Consider the following 16,932-nt stretch of genomic DNA (forward strand, 5'->3'; position numbering starts at 1 on the left):
TTCAAAGTCCTCCTGCAACATGGAAGCCAAATAATCTGGACAGCTTTGAGCAGGCTTTCTATTTCAGCTGAACATACATTAATTCTTGTGCTTGATAGGGTTATTTTCCTTCAGAGGAAGAGCTCTGACTTTATTAACAACGATGGTGATGCAGTTCATCTCTCATGGCAACCCTGAGATAGTTACTTTGGTGTGTTTGGATGTGCTCTGTAATGGAAGAGATTTTCTGTGCTCACAGCTGCAGCTCATTTCCCCCACCCATACAAAAAACCCAAACAGTGTTACTTAAGAAATTTCTTAAACCCTAGCATAGTGTCCTTTTTTCTTCTTACTGTCTTGACATAATTTGTAGGGCTACCTTTGGTTTCTCCCTAAGAAAAGTCACAGTTTATATTTTCTACTGCTGACTATATCCTCCCTATCTCATATTCTCCATGCCTGTGTAACCTCAGAAGGTCTTCGTTAAGTACAGAACAGCAGTGTTCTTTGCTGTTATTACCTGGTTGTCTGGAACTCCGAGTGTGCAGAAGTTCCTGTTGCTTGTTGCCCCCCAAAAAAGCACGTCTTCAGGGTAAAAGCCCTTAGCACAGCCTGGTAGCTCAAAACGTTTTCCTCTGACACTCCTCAGACCTTCAGTACAACATTATTCCTTTTTTTGGCTTTAATTGATAGCATGCTCCATACACAAAAGGCAGCAAGTACAACAGCATATTAAAAAAAAAACAACCCACAAAACCAAAAAACAACCACCAAAAGAACAAAAAAAGAATCACAAACCTACTGCTTACAACACTTTCAAACCAAGTTGCTTCCCCGTAGCCCTTTTTATATACAGCTGAGCTAGAGCTGCTTAGGTTCACCTGGGAACATACTTGGGGTTTCAGCTGAGTAACGCTGCCATGCCAGTCTTCCCTAGGCTTTTGAGGATGGACTTGTAGACAGAGAGTCAATGCATAAGCATGACATTCTTAGGAAGCCCCAGATTTCTAAGTGTGTTCAGAGCTTAAATACTGTTCTTACTAATGCCCTGATGTTCTCATATTCATGCTTTCTTTAATTTACACAATATCAGGGTCGTACTATTTAAGTTTACATGGTTAGGTTTGTAGTGGAGAGCAAGCTTTAATAGCTTCCAAAGTTTTCCAAGGGAATTCTTCAGAAGCAAAGATGGCAAGAAATTATTTTTTGGTCCCACTTGAATAGAAAAGAAACTGAGTGCCCGTATTCTGCTCATGTCACACCTGTGGTGGCTGACTTATAGCAAAGGCCTTGCTTGAACCCATAGTGTGCAGCTCTGCAAAAGCTCAAGCTGACCAAAATCAGTGCTAATTCAGTTCCCACATCCCTGGCTGGGTCTCCCAGCTTTGTTCCGTGCAACAGTGCTAATACACATCTCGTTTTGGGGTTAACTGATTCAGGGACCTTGGTGTAGCTCCCTGAAGACCGAGCAAAAATAGGTTGGGATTTTTGGATGCTGGTTTTGTTCCAGGACAAGCAGAGGGAGAGATGGGAATGATAGGGGTTGGGAACCGAGGCAGGATTAATTTTTGCTTCAAAAAAATACATGTGCTGGATTTCAAGTCTTGCTTGATGTTGTTGTTACACAGAAGAAAAAAAAAGTATATTTCATTTAGGTTTGTTTTCCCTTTTCTGTAACTGGAAATTATACCAATGCTCATTTGACTCACTACTATTTCAAAATAATATTCAAATGACTAATATCTGAAAAATGTGCATGTCGTTTGACTCGTAGTTCAGGCCTCATTTCATTGGAGAGCCTCTGACTGCCGCAGATTGCTTTAAACTGGCAGAGCACTTCTCATAACGAGTGATATTTCAATATAATTTAATTGGGTTCCCTGCCAAGGAGGAAACTGTAATCCTGAAGCTTTTTGATGGTGTCACCTGGTCAGTGGTCATCGCTTGGCCTGCGGGCAGGTATGGATGGGTAGGGGGTGACTCAGATGGTCTAACCACCGTGGTTTTAAAGTCTTCATCACCCAGCCCTGGGATATTTGTCCAACTTTTGCCCCATTGCGAGGGGCGAGGCTGCTGGGGTCTGGCAGTGGGAGCGGCAAGCCCCGCTCTGGTTTCCAGCGAGGCTGCTCAGCAGCTGGAGGAGACCGCTGATGCTTCAAGACTCTGAATCAACGTGCGTGTGAGAGCAAGGAGCCCTGGCTGGACTGAGCCTTCCTGAGCTGTTAGCCATCTGTGTCTGGTTTGCGATGAAACGGCAAGCAGAAATACACATAATTTCCCACTAGCTTTTTTAGCTGGAAATGAGAAGGGCTCTGCCATAGGAAGTGACCGTGGCCAGAGCTTCTGCCAGCAGTATGCGGTACAGGGAAAGAGTTTCACTAGGCAGAAGCTGAAATGTAAATCTGCCTGGGTCTGTTACTACTGTAGTATTATGCTGCAGAAAATAAAAATGGGAGCGTGAGGACCCGGTATGCACAGTGTGTTTCACAGAGCTCTAAACCAGATGCTGATGCTGGGTGTTGGACAGCCAAGTTTGCGACGGTCTAGGTCCAGCTGTGGTGGAAGTACAGATCATTTTAAGATACGACAGATTAAAAAGCAGAATGAAGACCTGTCCTGGGTCATTTCACATGCTTGATGATTAAGTCTTAAAGATGCAAAAAAACTCTCTTCTGCCATAAACCTTTAATCTTCTGTTGGTATTCTGCTTGATTTTCACCACCCAGCCTTTAGGTTTCCCCACTTCTAATCTGCAGCATGCCTTGTGGATGAAATAAATGTTGTCAGGTAATGAAATCTCATTCTCTATGAAAGGGTCATTGCAGGTAATCCTGTGACAGTTACGTGACAGCTTTGCTTGTTGCAAAACTAGCGTGCTGCGTTTTGGGGTGGACAGGCTTGCTCTCTTTATTCCATGGCCGAAATGCTAGGCCTGTGCTCTTGATTCGGGTATATATCACGTAAAATTAGCATGCTAGATAATACACTTGGTGCTACTTGAAGTAACGAGGCTTTGATGCAAAGTGCGGCAGCGTTGGGTGTGTTTCCTCGCAGGCTTTGGGGCTGGGTCTGTGCTCTCCCAGCGGTCAGGTCTTGACCCCCCATCCCGGCAGCGATTCACGGCTCTCCTGGATGTCTCTCTTCGGCTCCAGGGGTCTAGCAAAATCCAGGAAGAGCCGTGTCGAGACTTGCTGGAGCGTGGATTAGTTTCATACGTGTCTAAGGGCAAGGATGCCTGGGAGAAAAGGTGCAACAGGGCTCTTGTGGCTCTCGGCAGGGGCTGTGAGGCATTTATTCTTGGGGCCAGGGCTGCTCCCCGCTTCTGCATGTGCACATATTTAATGGTGAAGGTAAGTCCAGAAAAAACCAAGCACCAGAGGTTTAGCACTCCTGAAGCACAGCCTGTAACACTGATTGTGTCGGGAAGTACTGTTCCCAGTTTGGGGGTTCTGAAACGAAGATCGAAGGATTTCAGGTCTAATCCCGTGTCCTGAAGTAATCTGTTCATTCATCGCCTCAAACTGAATTGCTGCAGCTGAGCAGCGTGAGCGCAGAATCCTCTTACCCTGTAGCCCTCCTCGCCGTATAACTTCACCTGTAAATAGAAGTCAGCTATAATTAGGTGTGGGGCTCCCATCTGCCTGCACTTGCTACAGGGAACCTTAGTTCAGCGTGAATGGAATGGAATTTCCTGGGGTGTTCATCGGGGAAGGATGACCAGACCTGTCACTGAGATCCTTCGCAGGGGACAGCCCTGACAGCTCCTTCTCCTGTGTAATGCCAGGGTGCCGTTTCGGCTATCTGTTTCAGTTGGAAAACACAGCAGTACTTTAAGCTTGTAAAGAGGACGTGTGATCTTTGTTTAGTTGGACTAGCTGAAAAAAACCAACCCTGAACTAGTTTTCTCAAATTCTTCATGGTTTTTGGTCTTGTCAGTTCAGCAAACTGAACGAGCTGTAGTTGTTTTCAGAGTTTCACAGACAGTTGTAGTAGAGACGTATATACGAGGGAAAAAATGCATCCTGTAGAGCATCTGCTTTGGATGTGTATAAAATCAAAGTTTGTGGATTTTGTGTGTCTGGGGAGGAAAGGACCAGCAAACAGCAAATTCAGCTAACCTTATGTTTTTAAACCAAACAACGCCTCTCCCCCCCTCAAGTCTTTCTCAGCACAATGGTTTGGGGAGGTATGGAGGGCGATTTCTCCCTGGGCCATCTGGAAAGCGTATGCTTTTTGACTGGGACATTGGAGCTCTCTGCTGACAAGAATCTGGAAAATAAGATCGGTTGAATTTGTGTGTGTGCAAGCTCACCCTTAAGACGTGAGTGCATCTGATATTGAAGTTTTGGGCTGGACTGAAGCCCTGTATGTGTAAGAACAGCTAATGAGAATTTTACCTGAGCTTGTTTTATGTCTCCTAGGCCATTAGGAGTAAAAAGGTCTTGACTGATATCAAGCATGAAAAAGCACAAAAGAGGAAAGCCAGATAGTTAATGGAAAAATTGAGCTAATTCCCCTTCAGACTGCAATTTCAAGTCTTGTATAAGTGGACTGCGAAAGTAGGACTTTGTATCTTGAAAATAATTGCTGTAAAACCAAAGAGACCGTTGGTTCCCCAGGAAAACTGTGGGAGGGAGCAATCCGTGTGCTTTCACCCCGAGTAGCGAAACGCTGTCGTCTTGTCCGCAGGTTCTGCACACAGCAGATAACTCGTTGATGCCATAGGTTACGCTTCAGTCTGGGGGATAAACTAGGAAGCCCAGGAAGTCTGCATTGGGGCAGGACAGGTAACACTGCGGATGACTGCAGAAACCCAAACTTTGTAGGAAGAAATGCCCTCTTCCGTTACGGGCCATATTCTGCTAAGGTCTGAGCACCTGCGTAGCGCTCGGAGCAATTGGGCTGACGTCAGCACAGTATTTTTTGTACGTAGACTCCAGGGTGTGTGTTTTTGCAGAGGGGGAGGTGGTCTCTCGTTGGGCTAGAAACAAAGAAATCTTGTCGAGTGGCAGACGGTAATGGTTGTGATTGTCTTTCAGACTAACAGGGATGCCAAAGGAAAAATATGATCCTCCAGATCCTCGCAGAATTTACACCATCATGTCAGCAGAAGAGGTAGCCAATGGGAAGAAGTCACACTGGGCTGAACTAGAGATCTCGGGTGAGTTGATTTGGTTTTGAGTTTTGATTCACTGGAGTTGTTGGTGCCCCAGAATCACGCCAGATGCTTTCACCTAGGGGATCCTGTTGTGAAAACAGTTTTTCTGAGGTGGGGAGGAGGAGTAACTGACTTACTAGTTTGCCTTAGAGCTTGGCTGGCTCAGATTCAGCCCAGTTGATTTAAAACACCAACTCAGATTGGACGCAAGTTTTTGGGTAGCACATCTGCTTCCCTAGAACTGTACCTCTACCTCTATCTCTATCCTTTTAACTGGGAAGGTTAGATAATTTTTTAATGTCTGCTCATAGAAAAGATGCACAAAGGTATCTTCTGCAAGCATCACTGAGCGTTCCAGTGAAGAGGTAGTCGGGTTTCCACACTGGGAATCCCATATTCTGACATCCCCCATTGTTTGTATCTGATGGTTTGAGAGTGCAAACCTGACTGAAGAGGTGGTTCTTTGCTTTTCTTTTTTAGGTAGAGTGCGGAGCTTAAGTACGTCCCTTTGGTCGCTGACGCACTTGACTGCTCTGCACCTCAATGACAATAATCTTACTCGCATTCCACCTGATATTGCCAAGCTTCATAATCTGGTTTACCTGGATCTGTCATCCAACAAACTCAGAAGTTTACCAGCAGAACTAGGAAACATGGTATCTCTCAGGTGAGAGAAATTCTTCAGGTTAACTTTCCAAAGGTCTGTAGTCTGGGATTGGGACTGAGAATTTTATTTTGTTTTCCATTGTCATATTTAAAATAATTCTGAAAAATTCAAGATTGGTGCAAAGCTTCAGTTCTAATAATTACTTTTGGGTTCATTACCCCTCTTTTCTGATCTCTACAGATACATGTCTGTAAGCTGTGTAGTCTTCTGCTCGGGAACATTCTTTGAGACTTGGTGATTGCCTGCTGTTTAAATTCTCCCTGATTTAATTCTGTGTTTTGGGGTTTTTGTGGCTTTTTTTTCCCTAATGAAAGTATTTCGGTTGTGCTTTGAAATGGGAAGATTGGCATATCTTTCCATAATACAAAAAAAAATGAGGGTGAAAAGTGTCATCTTTGAAGATGAGCGGCATATAGCACTTCGAGAGTTTTCTTGTGAAGTGATACTCATCAAAAGTGTTTTTTGCATTTGCTGCAGGGAATTGCTTTTAAATAACAATCTGTTACGGGTTTTGCCTTATGAACTTGGACGGCTCTTCCAGCTACAAACCCTAGGTTTGAAAGGTGAGCAAGTTCTTTACAGTTAAATATTCCTGGGAGTACTCTTGAATTACTAAGGGGGCTGGGCTCAAAAGTTTTGTGTATGACCTCAACATCTTCTTACAGGTTATTTGACATCCTAAGCTTGTAGCAAAAATGGCCAGCCAATTTGGAAAACCATGCTTTTCTTTTTTAACACTATTAAGCTTCCTTACGACCCTATTTCAAATCGTAGGGAGATAAATAAACCCTTTAACCTGTTGTATTACTGATTGAGGTGAGTTGAAGGAGGGAAGTCTATGTGTACCAGCTATTTCTATGGCATTGGCTACTGTGGTATTCTACAGTTCCAAGTTAAGCAACCTAAATATCTTCTGGGTCAATTTGTCTGTTCTCGTTATGGGAGATTTTCTTTGGTTGGAAAGCCTCGAGAAAGTCAGGCAGCTAATCACCCAGTTGTTGTTTTATGCTGTTGGCAGGCAATCCTTTGTCACAAGATATTCTCAGCCTCTACCAGGATCCAGATGGAACTCGAAAGCTACTGAACTACATGCTTGACAATCTAGCAGGTGACAGCCCTACAAATCTGACTGACAGAAGTGGTTTAAAAGCATGCATTACTGACAGGATTTGCTGCTGAAACAAGAATCTGAGACACTGAAGGGAGGGTATTTTCTCACTGCTTTTGCATTTTTGTCAAGTGGTTCCAGTCGTACACACAAACACGCGCTCGCACACGGTGGAAGAGGTTGGCATACATTGTCTCAGCTTTTCCCACGTTACAGCCAGTTGTTCCCACTGATCTGTTTGAAACCCCTCAATTAGCAACAAAGTGCAAGGTCTTCATCGCTGAAGCCATTTAGATACTTTCCACTAGAAATTACAATCCAAATGCAAACAGCATGTTAAATTCAGATCTCGAAATACCACAGTGAGTAAGAATATCCAGTACCTGCCTTCAGTTGTGCTTTGTGGTCTGTAACTGAGCTTTCTGTATTGTCACGTGATGTCTACTAAATTAAAGCATTGCAGGGATGATGGATATAGGGTGAAGTTTTTGGAGAATGGGAATATAGGATGTCTAAACCCCTACAGGACTTAGCCTTCCTTCTTCAGCAGTATATTCAAGGTGCAGGAGTATTTCGGTGGCACCTCTAGATTTGAAGGCAAGAGACAAAAATTGTTACGAATCTTACAACTGCCCAATTTGCTCGTACTATAGCTAGCCATTGAAATGATTTTTGCCTCCCCTAGAGTGTTAAAAGACTTGGGGAGGTGGGTTTGCAAAGCACAGTATGGAACATTCTTGTTCAGTCATCATTTTGACTTAAAAATTGTAACTTACACATATAAACCCTGAATTAACCTCTGGTTTATCTTTTTTTTTTTTTTAGTTCATCCAGAGCAGCTGCCTCCAAGGCCGTGGATTACTTTAAAAGAACGAGACCAAATTCTGCCCTCAGGTAAATCTGTGGTTCTTCACCCTATCTTCCCAGAACGATGCGCTGAAAACCTTTTCTCTGGCTTTATTTGAAATAATTTCTCAGGAATAATAACAACTGTAAAATACCTGTATACAAATGCCATGCCCGTGCACTGGCTGACCAGAGCGAGACTTTGAGAAGTCCCTAACTGCAAGTAAACACGTGAAGTGCCTGTACCGAAGTTAATTTAATGCCCTCTATTGTTGCTTTTGGTAAAGTGCAAGAGGCAGCATTTCTTCAGGCTGTCCAAATCCAAGGGCTCTTCTTCCCCTGCGCATCCTGCGTATAGCCCTCAAAAAGCATCCGTGAGCTTGTATAAGGAAGAAAAATGCTCGTGTTGTTATTGCAGAAGATGAATAACCAGCAAGGATAGCGTGGCATTCCTCTACACCACTCCTTTTTAGAAGCGTGAAGGTGGCAGGTCTCTTGAACTCGGTTGTGTGTTTGGCAGGCTAGTGTTGCAGTTAAGGTCACCTGTGACTTTTTTTATATTAAAGAACAACAAACTAGAAAAAACAGTAGGAAGAAATGGGGAATGGCAAAAGTCCTGTAAGCCACCGCAACATTAAGTTCTGCATTTCTGTTGCAAATTCCTTTACAAATCGGTATCTCGGTGGAGTTTTATGGACTTTGGTTTCATTTTTTAAATGAAACTTCCAGAGCAGTAACAGATTTCTCAAGTCATTAGAAAACATTGTGTTAGGCGAGCGAGCTGGGAGACGTTTTGCTGCAGAAACTAACAAACCCATTAGTTGTTGTTATAACATTGAAATAACTCAAGAGCGGAAATCTTCTTTGACTTCTAGTATAAAAAAATAGAGCTGTGGAGTCACCTCATAGTAAAACCTCACTTACTTTTCTGCAAGTATGAGCAGTCTTTTCCTAGTGGCATGGTGCTGGGATATTGGACTTACCTATGTTTTTTGACTGGTGTAAAATCTAAGGGTGTTAAGAAGTTTGTGTGTGAAAGAAGTGTGTTTCGAGTTGAATGATCTGATGAGCAACATGCCAACTTCTCTCTTTTTTTTTTAAAAAATGCAACCAAATAATGTGCTTGCTCGTTTATGACTTCATTTCTTCTCCTCTTCCCTGCCCTCACCCAGACCTCTCTCCCCCCTGTGACTCGACAGACACAGATACAACTTAGAAATGTTGTACAGATGCTGGGAAAATTGTACGAATGTTTTGGAATCAGACTGCATAAAAATAAAGCATTCTAAAGCAGCATTTATCTGATGCTGTTGTATCATGACATAGTAACAGCACCCGTAGCAGCTTAGTTTTGCTTTTGCTTTAGGACTGTACAGGTCACTTAAGCCTGAAGTTGCTGTATCAGGGCGCCTCATGAGATAAATACTGGGTTTTGACTCCATCACGGAAATGGCTGCTACTTTCCCCCTCCTTACCCCCAAATCCAAAGACTGTTCCTAATCGTTGCCAGCCCCTAGATCTTCCTCCTCCTCAAAGGCAATAAATACCTGACCGCAGAATGGGATTGCATTGCTTTGTTACACACATGACGCCCTCTCATTTTGGTAGTAATGCTGATATTTTTTCAGGAAGAGATTAGCCTTGCATGGTAACACTGGCTCAGCAGGGCCTTTTTTACTCCTGCTCATGAAATGCTCAGTGGAATAAACCCACTGACTTGTGTTCAGTAGGCCCTCCAGAATACACCATGTAAGATTCAGTATTTTGGCTTGAATAAGCTCAGCCTTTTTAATCTTCACAGGTTGATAACCTTTCTCTTTCTTTCTTTCCTTCCAGCTTCATTCACAGTTATGTGTTACAATGTGTTGTGTGATAAATATGCCACCCGGCAGCTCTATGGCTACTGCCCATCTTGGGCACTCAATTGGGAGTATAGAAAAAAGGGAATAATGGAAGAAATTGTCAACTGCGACGCAGATATCATTAGTCTTCAGGTAACTGGAAGATAACTGTATTTTTCATCAGAAACAGAAAGCATTCACTTCCACCTTTAGAATGAAATGCTCTTTTGAGAACAGCATCTTCGCCTGCTTGCTAACAGATTCTGGGGTTGACCAGTAGAAGCTGTGTGCACAGTTTCTTGTTTCACACCCTGGCTTGTGTTTTATGAAATAAGGCAATCTAAGGGAGATAAAATTAGCTAAATTAGTAGCTATTTTGCATTGAAGGGTCTGGATCTTTTTCCCCTAAGTTAAGCATCCTAAATATTCTCCTTCTGGGTATATGGGGTTTACTGCAGAAGGGGAGAAGGTAGGATGCTGTAACCCTAAATGCTACCATTCCTAGTTCATTCCTGCTTGGTACAGGAGTCAGAGTCTCAAAAATATTCTCATTGGCAAACAAGGGGACTCTCGTGGTCAAAGTTAAATATCGATTGTCATTGGTACGTGTACCCTGCTGTTACTAGAAATATATTGCCGATGTTTAGAACGGTTTAACATGTCTGCATTTAAACCAAACATGCGTTTTTTAAGCAAGTTCTGGTAGGCAAAAATCTTGCACAAGAAGAGAGTAGTTACCTTGGTCTGAAAATCTCAAGAGACCAACCTCTGAAATCCTCACGGAGACCAAATGTTACTACAAAGAAAATGTATTGTTACAGAAAAGCGAGAGCCCCTTGTGCAAAAGAGCTCTCCAAATTAAATATTCATCACTGCTGGATATCTATCTACCTCTCTGAAGTTTTAACCTAGTGTCCTAGGTACCCGCATTCAGATGTCAGATATATCAGGTGTAATCTACTGCTACCCAAAATACAGCTGTCACTTTCCAGGATATCCATGAATGCAAATCTGTTTCCAGCAGGCCATTAAGCTAGGAAGTGGCATGATTTGTGCCAACAGAAGCTTTTTGCTTTGGTGAGAGCTGCTGACCGCAAGCCAAGCGGGCCCAAGTTGCCATACAGCGATAGGAAGGGTTTGCTTGACTTTGTTACCTTAAGCTATTTGTGTTCGATTCCAGGAAGTGGAAACAGAGCAATACTTCACCCTTTTTCTGCCAGCTTTGAAAGAACGAGGATACGATGGATTCTTTTCTCCAAAGTCACGTGCCAAAATCATGTCTGAGCAGGAGAAAAAACATGTGGATGGCTGTGCAATATTCTTCAAAACCGAAAAGTAAGGGGCAGGAGCAGCTCTGTAAAAACATATTGACCAGGTTGATTTAGGTCTGAAAGGTTTTCTCTCTCAGGGTGCGTGGTAACCAAAGTACTGTGCTATGAAACAAAAGATAAAGAGTGATCTTCCCTTTTGCTGCTCTATTTGCCACAGAGTCCTGCCATTCCTTTCAGACCATGAACAAAGATACCTCTTCAGAAACATGAAAGTTGCAGGAGAGCTGGTATGGATAAAAACTTAGGTGCTTTGTGTGTGCATTTTTGGCAGATCTAATAAATACCTTCTGTACAAACTTTTGCCTTGCTCAACACAAGACTCTCTAAGATTAACCTTTAAAGAACTATAAGCTGTGCTTCAAGTATTGAATCTTCAGGTATTAAAAGAGGAATTACTGCCAAAGGATCATAGAATAGTCTCTGCTTTTAGGAGAGTTACATTATTGAATACCTGATCCTAAAAGTTCTGCTATGCTAAAAGCATCAAACTATTGGGAAAGGAGGTGAGGTGCTGGTGTTTGTGCTTCTCATTTGTGGAATCTGCTCAGGGTTGTACCACACCGAGTATCCTTCTGAATATTCCCTCAGGACAGTTTTCAGTAATTAGAATGGGAGTTTCACAAGGCTTTAGCTCCCTTTCAGAGCTTTCATTGCTTCCAGAAACAAAAATACATCTTTCAGTTCATGTATAAAAATAACTCCACTGGTTTTGAATAAAGTCTGTGGAAACAAACGACTGATATTTTTCAAACCCTCAGACCCTGATCCTAACAAAGATATATACAGAACTGGTTATTATGATGTGGCTCTTTCAGTTAAAAAACAGAAAAAAAATTTTTTTTTGCTATTAATACTTTTAAAAAAAATTTCTAAGAGAGCAAACCCAAAAAACCCTCTTTCAGTGGGTAGCCTTCATTTGGTCCTGAAGCATTTTCAGGCATCCTAAGGCTGGATAGAAATGAAAAAACAATTTCACAAGACTAATGGTGATAGCTAGTGATTTGAAAGAAGCTGTTTTTTAATAATGCATTTGCCCAAAGTAAAAGGCAAGCCTTTAATTACCATCTCGTCTTAGTTTTTTGCCTAGAACACTGCTGAGGAGGTGCGGGAACCTCTGAGCGTTGCTCTGAGTTGCCCTTTCAGAGCGCTGCGCTGAAACAAGCAAACACTTCCTAAACCCCAGGTATCTCATCTCCCCTGAGAATATCTCACTTGCCAGACTGAGCGCTCTATCCTGACTAGGGGAATATTTCTTAGAACTGTTCTTACTTTTAGAAAAACGAGAGGGCAGATGTGCCTCACCCTGTCCTGCAGGCTCTGTCCTTGGACGTGGTAGGCTGGAGTGTAGATAGAAACCATCTCTTTTCACGTAGCTGTAGGTCACCCGTGTTCACACGCCGTTCTCTTTGTTGAATCAGATTTACGCTGGTGCAGAAGCACACCGTGGAGTTCAACCAGGTGGCGATGGCTAACTCTGAAGGTTCAGAAGCTATGTTAAACAGAGTGATGACGAAGGACAACATCGGAGTCGCCGTGGTGTTAGAGGTGCACAAAGAATTATTTGGAGCAAGTGAGTATGGCCGTGGTTCTCTCACTGACGATCCAGTTCCCTGTGAAGGCAGGAGTTGTTCTATAGGCAGTATGGCGCTCTAGGGTGTTATTGCCACTGCGGGTGGTAACCGAATACTTGCAGATGAGCAAACGCTGTCTGCTGTGCTGATTTGAGAAATCGCACCGAACGGCTAAGACAGGACACAGATAACATGGTTTCCTAGTCTGGTTGCACTCGCAGCCTGATGCCCAGCATTTAGCATCTTTCTTTCAGGCTTTTGTCCCTGCTTACTTACTCGGTTAAATTCTACTGGAAGGATTATGCTTTTCCAAGGTCAGTGTGTTTGCATGAATATGCTCTTACCAATAGTTGTTGAGAATGTTCAACTTCTGTTTTCAAACCCTTTTTTCCCTTTGATGGAATCCGTCCATCCTCCCTCAGTGATTATATGACAGTGTTAATCTGCCAGTGTGGAAGACTGAGATTATCAGGTATCTTTTCATGCCACTTGATCGACTGACTGTCACATTTTCATTAAGTTTGATCAGATGCAGCAGGCAATTTCCACATATTTAAAATTGCCACCCTGCTCTGTCTGCGTGTCTGGTTTTTTGATCGGCTGTTTCCAGTGTACCCTTCAAAGCAGCAGAATGTCTGTGTTGCAGGGCTGGCAGGAGCTGCCTGTGACTTTATGCCCCAGCTTTCAGAGGCCTGTTTCTCATATAAAGAGTAACACCAGCTATAGAACTTTGCACAGCCAGGTTCATACTGAATTAATTTAAGCAAGTTTTTTCCCGAGGGAACAATTTGCCGTACCGTGGCAGCCGGGAGTCAGGGAACTCCCTTGTGCCTTAACCATTGAATAGTGGTGCAAGTGGTGCCAAGTGATGACTACTGGAGCAGCAGAGAAGGAATGCAGTTGTAATGGTATCAGATTATGCTGGCTCTTTCTTTCCTGCATTGGGGAGATTTAGTCACATAATATTATGTAATTGCTGCTAATTTAGGAAGGAGTAGTGGTTCAGGTAATGCCTTTTTTTCCAGCAACATCCTGACTTTGAGTCCTCAGTAGCTAAACTAATGCGAACGGGAGGGAATCTGCTGTATTTACACAATCGGCCTTTCACTGATAAAAATGCATTTGTCTATCTAGGTATGAAATCGCTTCATGTGGACAAACAGCTGCTTATTGTGGCCAATGCCCACATGCACTGGGACCCTGAATACTCTGATGTGAAACTCATTCAGACCATGATGTTTGTCTCGGAACTGAAAAATATCCTCGAGAAAGCCTCGAGCAGGCCTGGCAGCCCAACAGCAGATCCTAACTCTATCCCTCTGGTGCTGTGTGCGGATCTCAACTCACTGCCTGATTCAGGTAAGACTGGGTTTGGCTTAACTTTTAGCTTACCTTTTCAGTACATTTGAATCCTCTTTTCCTCAGAGAGTGATGGGGCAGTTTGCATTTCCCTGGGTAGGGATGGATCAAAACTTTCTAGTAACAGCTGTCTTTAGAAATCTGGCTGGAGAGAATGCAAGTCCTCCAGTTGAGTATACTGCTTTTTGTGAGTTGTACACTCCAGGAAAGTTGGTTGCACCTACAAAGATGTAGAAAAGCACAAATAGGTCTTAAATATTAATTGTTAGATAAATACCCATGCTTTGCGCAGCAGTAACAAGTAGGAAAGACGTGAGTTCGTGATGGAACTTAAATACTTTCTACGGAGATGGGTTTGCTTTAGTGATCACGATGTTCAGTACTGTAATACTGGGTATACGTACAAAAGCTGCCTCTCTAGCACCCCAGCACTTGCGTACTACGGTTACAGGTACTGTGGGTTTACTGTAATCCTCAAAAAATGGGGTCAAAACCTCTGGAAAGCCTCAGTTCCCTGCTGCGTGTCAGAAAGGCGCACGGCTCCGGCGTGGACGAGCCAGCTGCTGCGTAGATTTCCCCTCAGAGGGAAAGCTCTTTTCTAATCTCACGGGGTGTCTTGGTGGTGGTTTGGTTTTTGTCTCCGAGGCCAACATTCCCTGAATGGTGTATTTTAAAGCAACTCCCTGAATCCTTTCCTTTGCAAACAGGTGTAGTGGAATACTTAAGCAATGGCATAGTAGCTGACAACCACAAGGACTTCAAGGAGTTGCGTTATAACGAGTGTCTCATGAACTTCAGTGGCAATGGAAAAAACGGGGCTTCTGAAGGAAGAATTACGCATGGCTTCCAACTCAAGAGCGCCTATGAAAACAACTTGATGCCTTACACCAATTACACTTTTGATTTCAAAGTAAGCAGCGATTTTTCTGAAATGGCAGGTGTTGACCTGGTCTCCCCAGGACGGTGTCTTAGTTCTCTGACCATTGGCTGTATTTCTCTTTGTTCCTGTAAGTCCTTCATCAGTGGTTCCTCCACTCGCTGGACACTTGCCTACCACACACAAATCCTTGATTTGCCGGTGTTTTTAAGTTTCCAGCCTGGCTCTGGCCAGTGACTTAATGAGAACGGATGCAGCGCTTTGAACACAAAACGCCACACGCGTTTCTTACCCTAATCCCAGTGAATTGCAGCCAGAAGCCAGTCGAGTTCAGGTTGCCAGAAGCGAGGTCTGTTCTCACTGTCGTGTTTCTCTTTCTCCCTAGGGTGTGATTGACTACATTTTCTATTCCAACACTCACATGAACGTGCTTGGTGTCCTGGGGCCTTTGGACCCTCAGTGGCTGGTTGACAACAACATCACTGGGTGTCCACACCCTCACATCCCTTCAGACCACTTCTCACTGTTAACACAACTCGAACTCCATCCTCCGCTCCTGCCTCTTGTCAACGGTGTGCACTTGCCTAACAGGAGGTAGTGGAGCCCTGCCCCTTTGAGGGCAAGGACCTGTTGTTATGGACCTGTACAGTTGTAAATCAAAGTATATAGGAGTGAAGTATGGCCAACCTTAAGCTGCTTCTTCGAGCTCCTTTCCTTATGTGTTTGGTATGAGATTTTGCACATTTTGGTGCATATTGGTATCATTTGGCACTAGGGCTGGAACCAAAGTATTACTCCCTTTCCAGGTTTTTAATTTAATTTTTTTTTTTAAACTGGCAAGCTTTTTTTTTTCAGTAAGAAGCTGCACTTATAAATGGACAAATGAGATGATTGAAAACTTGCTTATTAACATATTTCAAGATAATGCTTTTTTCCAGAACGTGGCAAAATGAGCCAATGAGTAGCAGAAAGAAACACAAAAATAGAAATGCTTGTTTTGTAGGAAGAATAATAGAATAATATAATGCTTGTTTGAACCCAAAAACGGAGACCAAACTCTGCATCCAAAATAAATTTTGCACATTAGCGAAGCACTTAATACCGGTCTATAAATGATTAGCAGTGTGGCCCTGCCCCTTGTCTAACTAATATTAGAAAACCAAAGATGGCTTAATATCTGTGATAAAATTTGAGGTCTAAATTCTTCTGATGTAATTTAATTTACAAGGAAATCTCATTGTAAATGAACTTACACTGAAATTTCCAGCATTCATTTACAATGAAATTCCCAGCTACATCTCACAAGACTTTGCAGGTGAGCGTTTGCTGCTGTGTGTAGATCACTTGCTTGGCAGATGCCACGCTGGCTTTTTTTGGAGCTCTGAAGAACTCGGTCCTTTCTGGGCAAGGCACGCAGGGATCCACAGGACCTCTGCAAGACAGAGCTGCCTCTCCGCTTCGGCAAGCCGGGGCGACACACTGTTCAGCAGCACAGTTTGGGAGCGGGACTTAGAAATGGTAAGAAGTTGCACTTGAAGTGAGCATTAGCAAGCGTTTGGGTTCCAGGGGAATAAAGAAGTTGCAAATCCGTCCTAGGTTCCCTTTTCTGAGGTTTGGTTTCAAAGATGGGAAACGTGGGATTAAATGCTTAAGCATAGGGTACAGGAAAAAGCCACAGGAAATGATCTTCCTTCTGTCTCCGAAGGGCACGTGGAGTAGCTGTGGGCATGCTTTTTTCACCGGGGGAGCGAGCAGTAGCTGTAATCATTCCTTGGATTATTTTTCCTGACCCTAGTTGCCAAATAACCATCACACTTTTAAAAATAATCTTTCTTTTCTGTTGTCGGTCAGGGTTGAATTAAAAAGCTGCTGGTTCATTCCCAACTGTTAATGCTCTTTGGATGTGTTGGAAATCTTCTCTCTTCTTTTTTTTTTTTTTATGCTCTAGGTGGCCAGTTCAAAACCTTGTGCCTCAAGGGGCATTAAACTTAATGCAATTTTCTGAAAAATTGGTTGGCTGCTTAATGTTTAAAAAAAAAAAATGGCACAGTGATAAGAAAAGGTTGTGTCTGTGTTTTTAAGTTTTTCTTTATTCTGCTTTTTTGCTGTTATAAGATTTTCTTGAATTTATATTTTAAACTTTTCATGCACTTTACTGTTTCTAGTCTCAAAATGTGATATTTTTAATAAATGAA

General features: G+C 43.0%; 1 protein-coding gene across 2 annotated transcripts; it reads left to right on the plus strand.

Annotated features, from left to right (window-relative positions):
• The first annotated feature begins 5,028 nt into the window (after window positions 1–5,028).
• On the plus strand, window positions 5,029–15,335 carry CNOT6L (CCR4-NOT transcription complex, subunit 6-like). 2 transcript variants are annotated; one of them, XM_010154347.1, is made up of 11 exons: window positions 5,029–5,140; window positions 5,618–5,804; window positions 6,282–6,367; window positions 6,823–6,942; window positions 7,738–7,806; window positions 9,595–9,752; window positions 10,780–10,934; window positions 12,349–12,515; window positions 13,636–13,860; window positions 14,568–14,770; window positions 15,123–15,335. In XM_010154347.1, the coding sequence occupies exons 1-11, from the start codon at window positions 5,029–5,031 to the stop codon at window positions 15,333–15,335; spliced, it is 1,695 nt and encodes a 564-aa protein (XP_010152649.1). The 2 variants fall into 2 exon arrangements, with proteins under 2 accessions (XP_010152649.1, XP_010152651.1); XM_010154349.1 differs by having other exon boundaries at window positions 6,823–6,912; window positions 12,349–12,500.
• Window positions 15,336–16,932: the final 1,597 nt, after the last annotated feature.

This window comes from Eurypyga helias, unplaced genomic scaffold, assembly GCF_000690775.1.
Source record: "Eurypyga helias isolate BGI_N326 unplaced genomic scaffold, ASM69077v1 scaffold7956, whole genome shotgun sequence".
Taxonomy (NCBI): domain Eukaryota; kingdom Metazoa; phylum Chordata; class Aves; order Eurypygiformes; family Eurypygidae; genus Eurypyga; species Eurypyga helias.

Bases quoted from the DNA above. Each gene is read 5' to 3' on its own strand.
- CNOT6L (XM_010154347.1), top strand. From the start codon at position 5,029: ATGCCAAAGGAAAAATATGATCCTCCAGATCCTCGCAGAATTTACACC. The intron at 6,943-7,737 runs GTGGTTTAAAAG...TTTTTTTTTTAG, and splicing joins TACAAATCTGACTGACAGAA to TTCATCCAGAGCAGCTGCCT. The intron at 14,771-15,122 runs GTAAGCAGCGAT...CTTTCTCCCTAG, and splicing joins ATTACACTTTTGATTTCAAA to GGTGTGATTGACTACATTTT.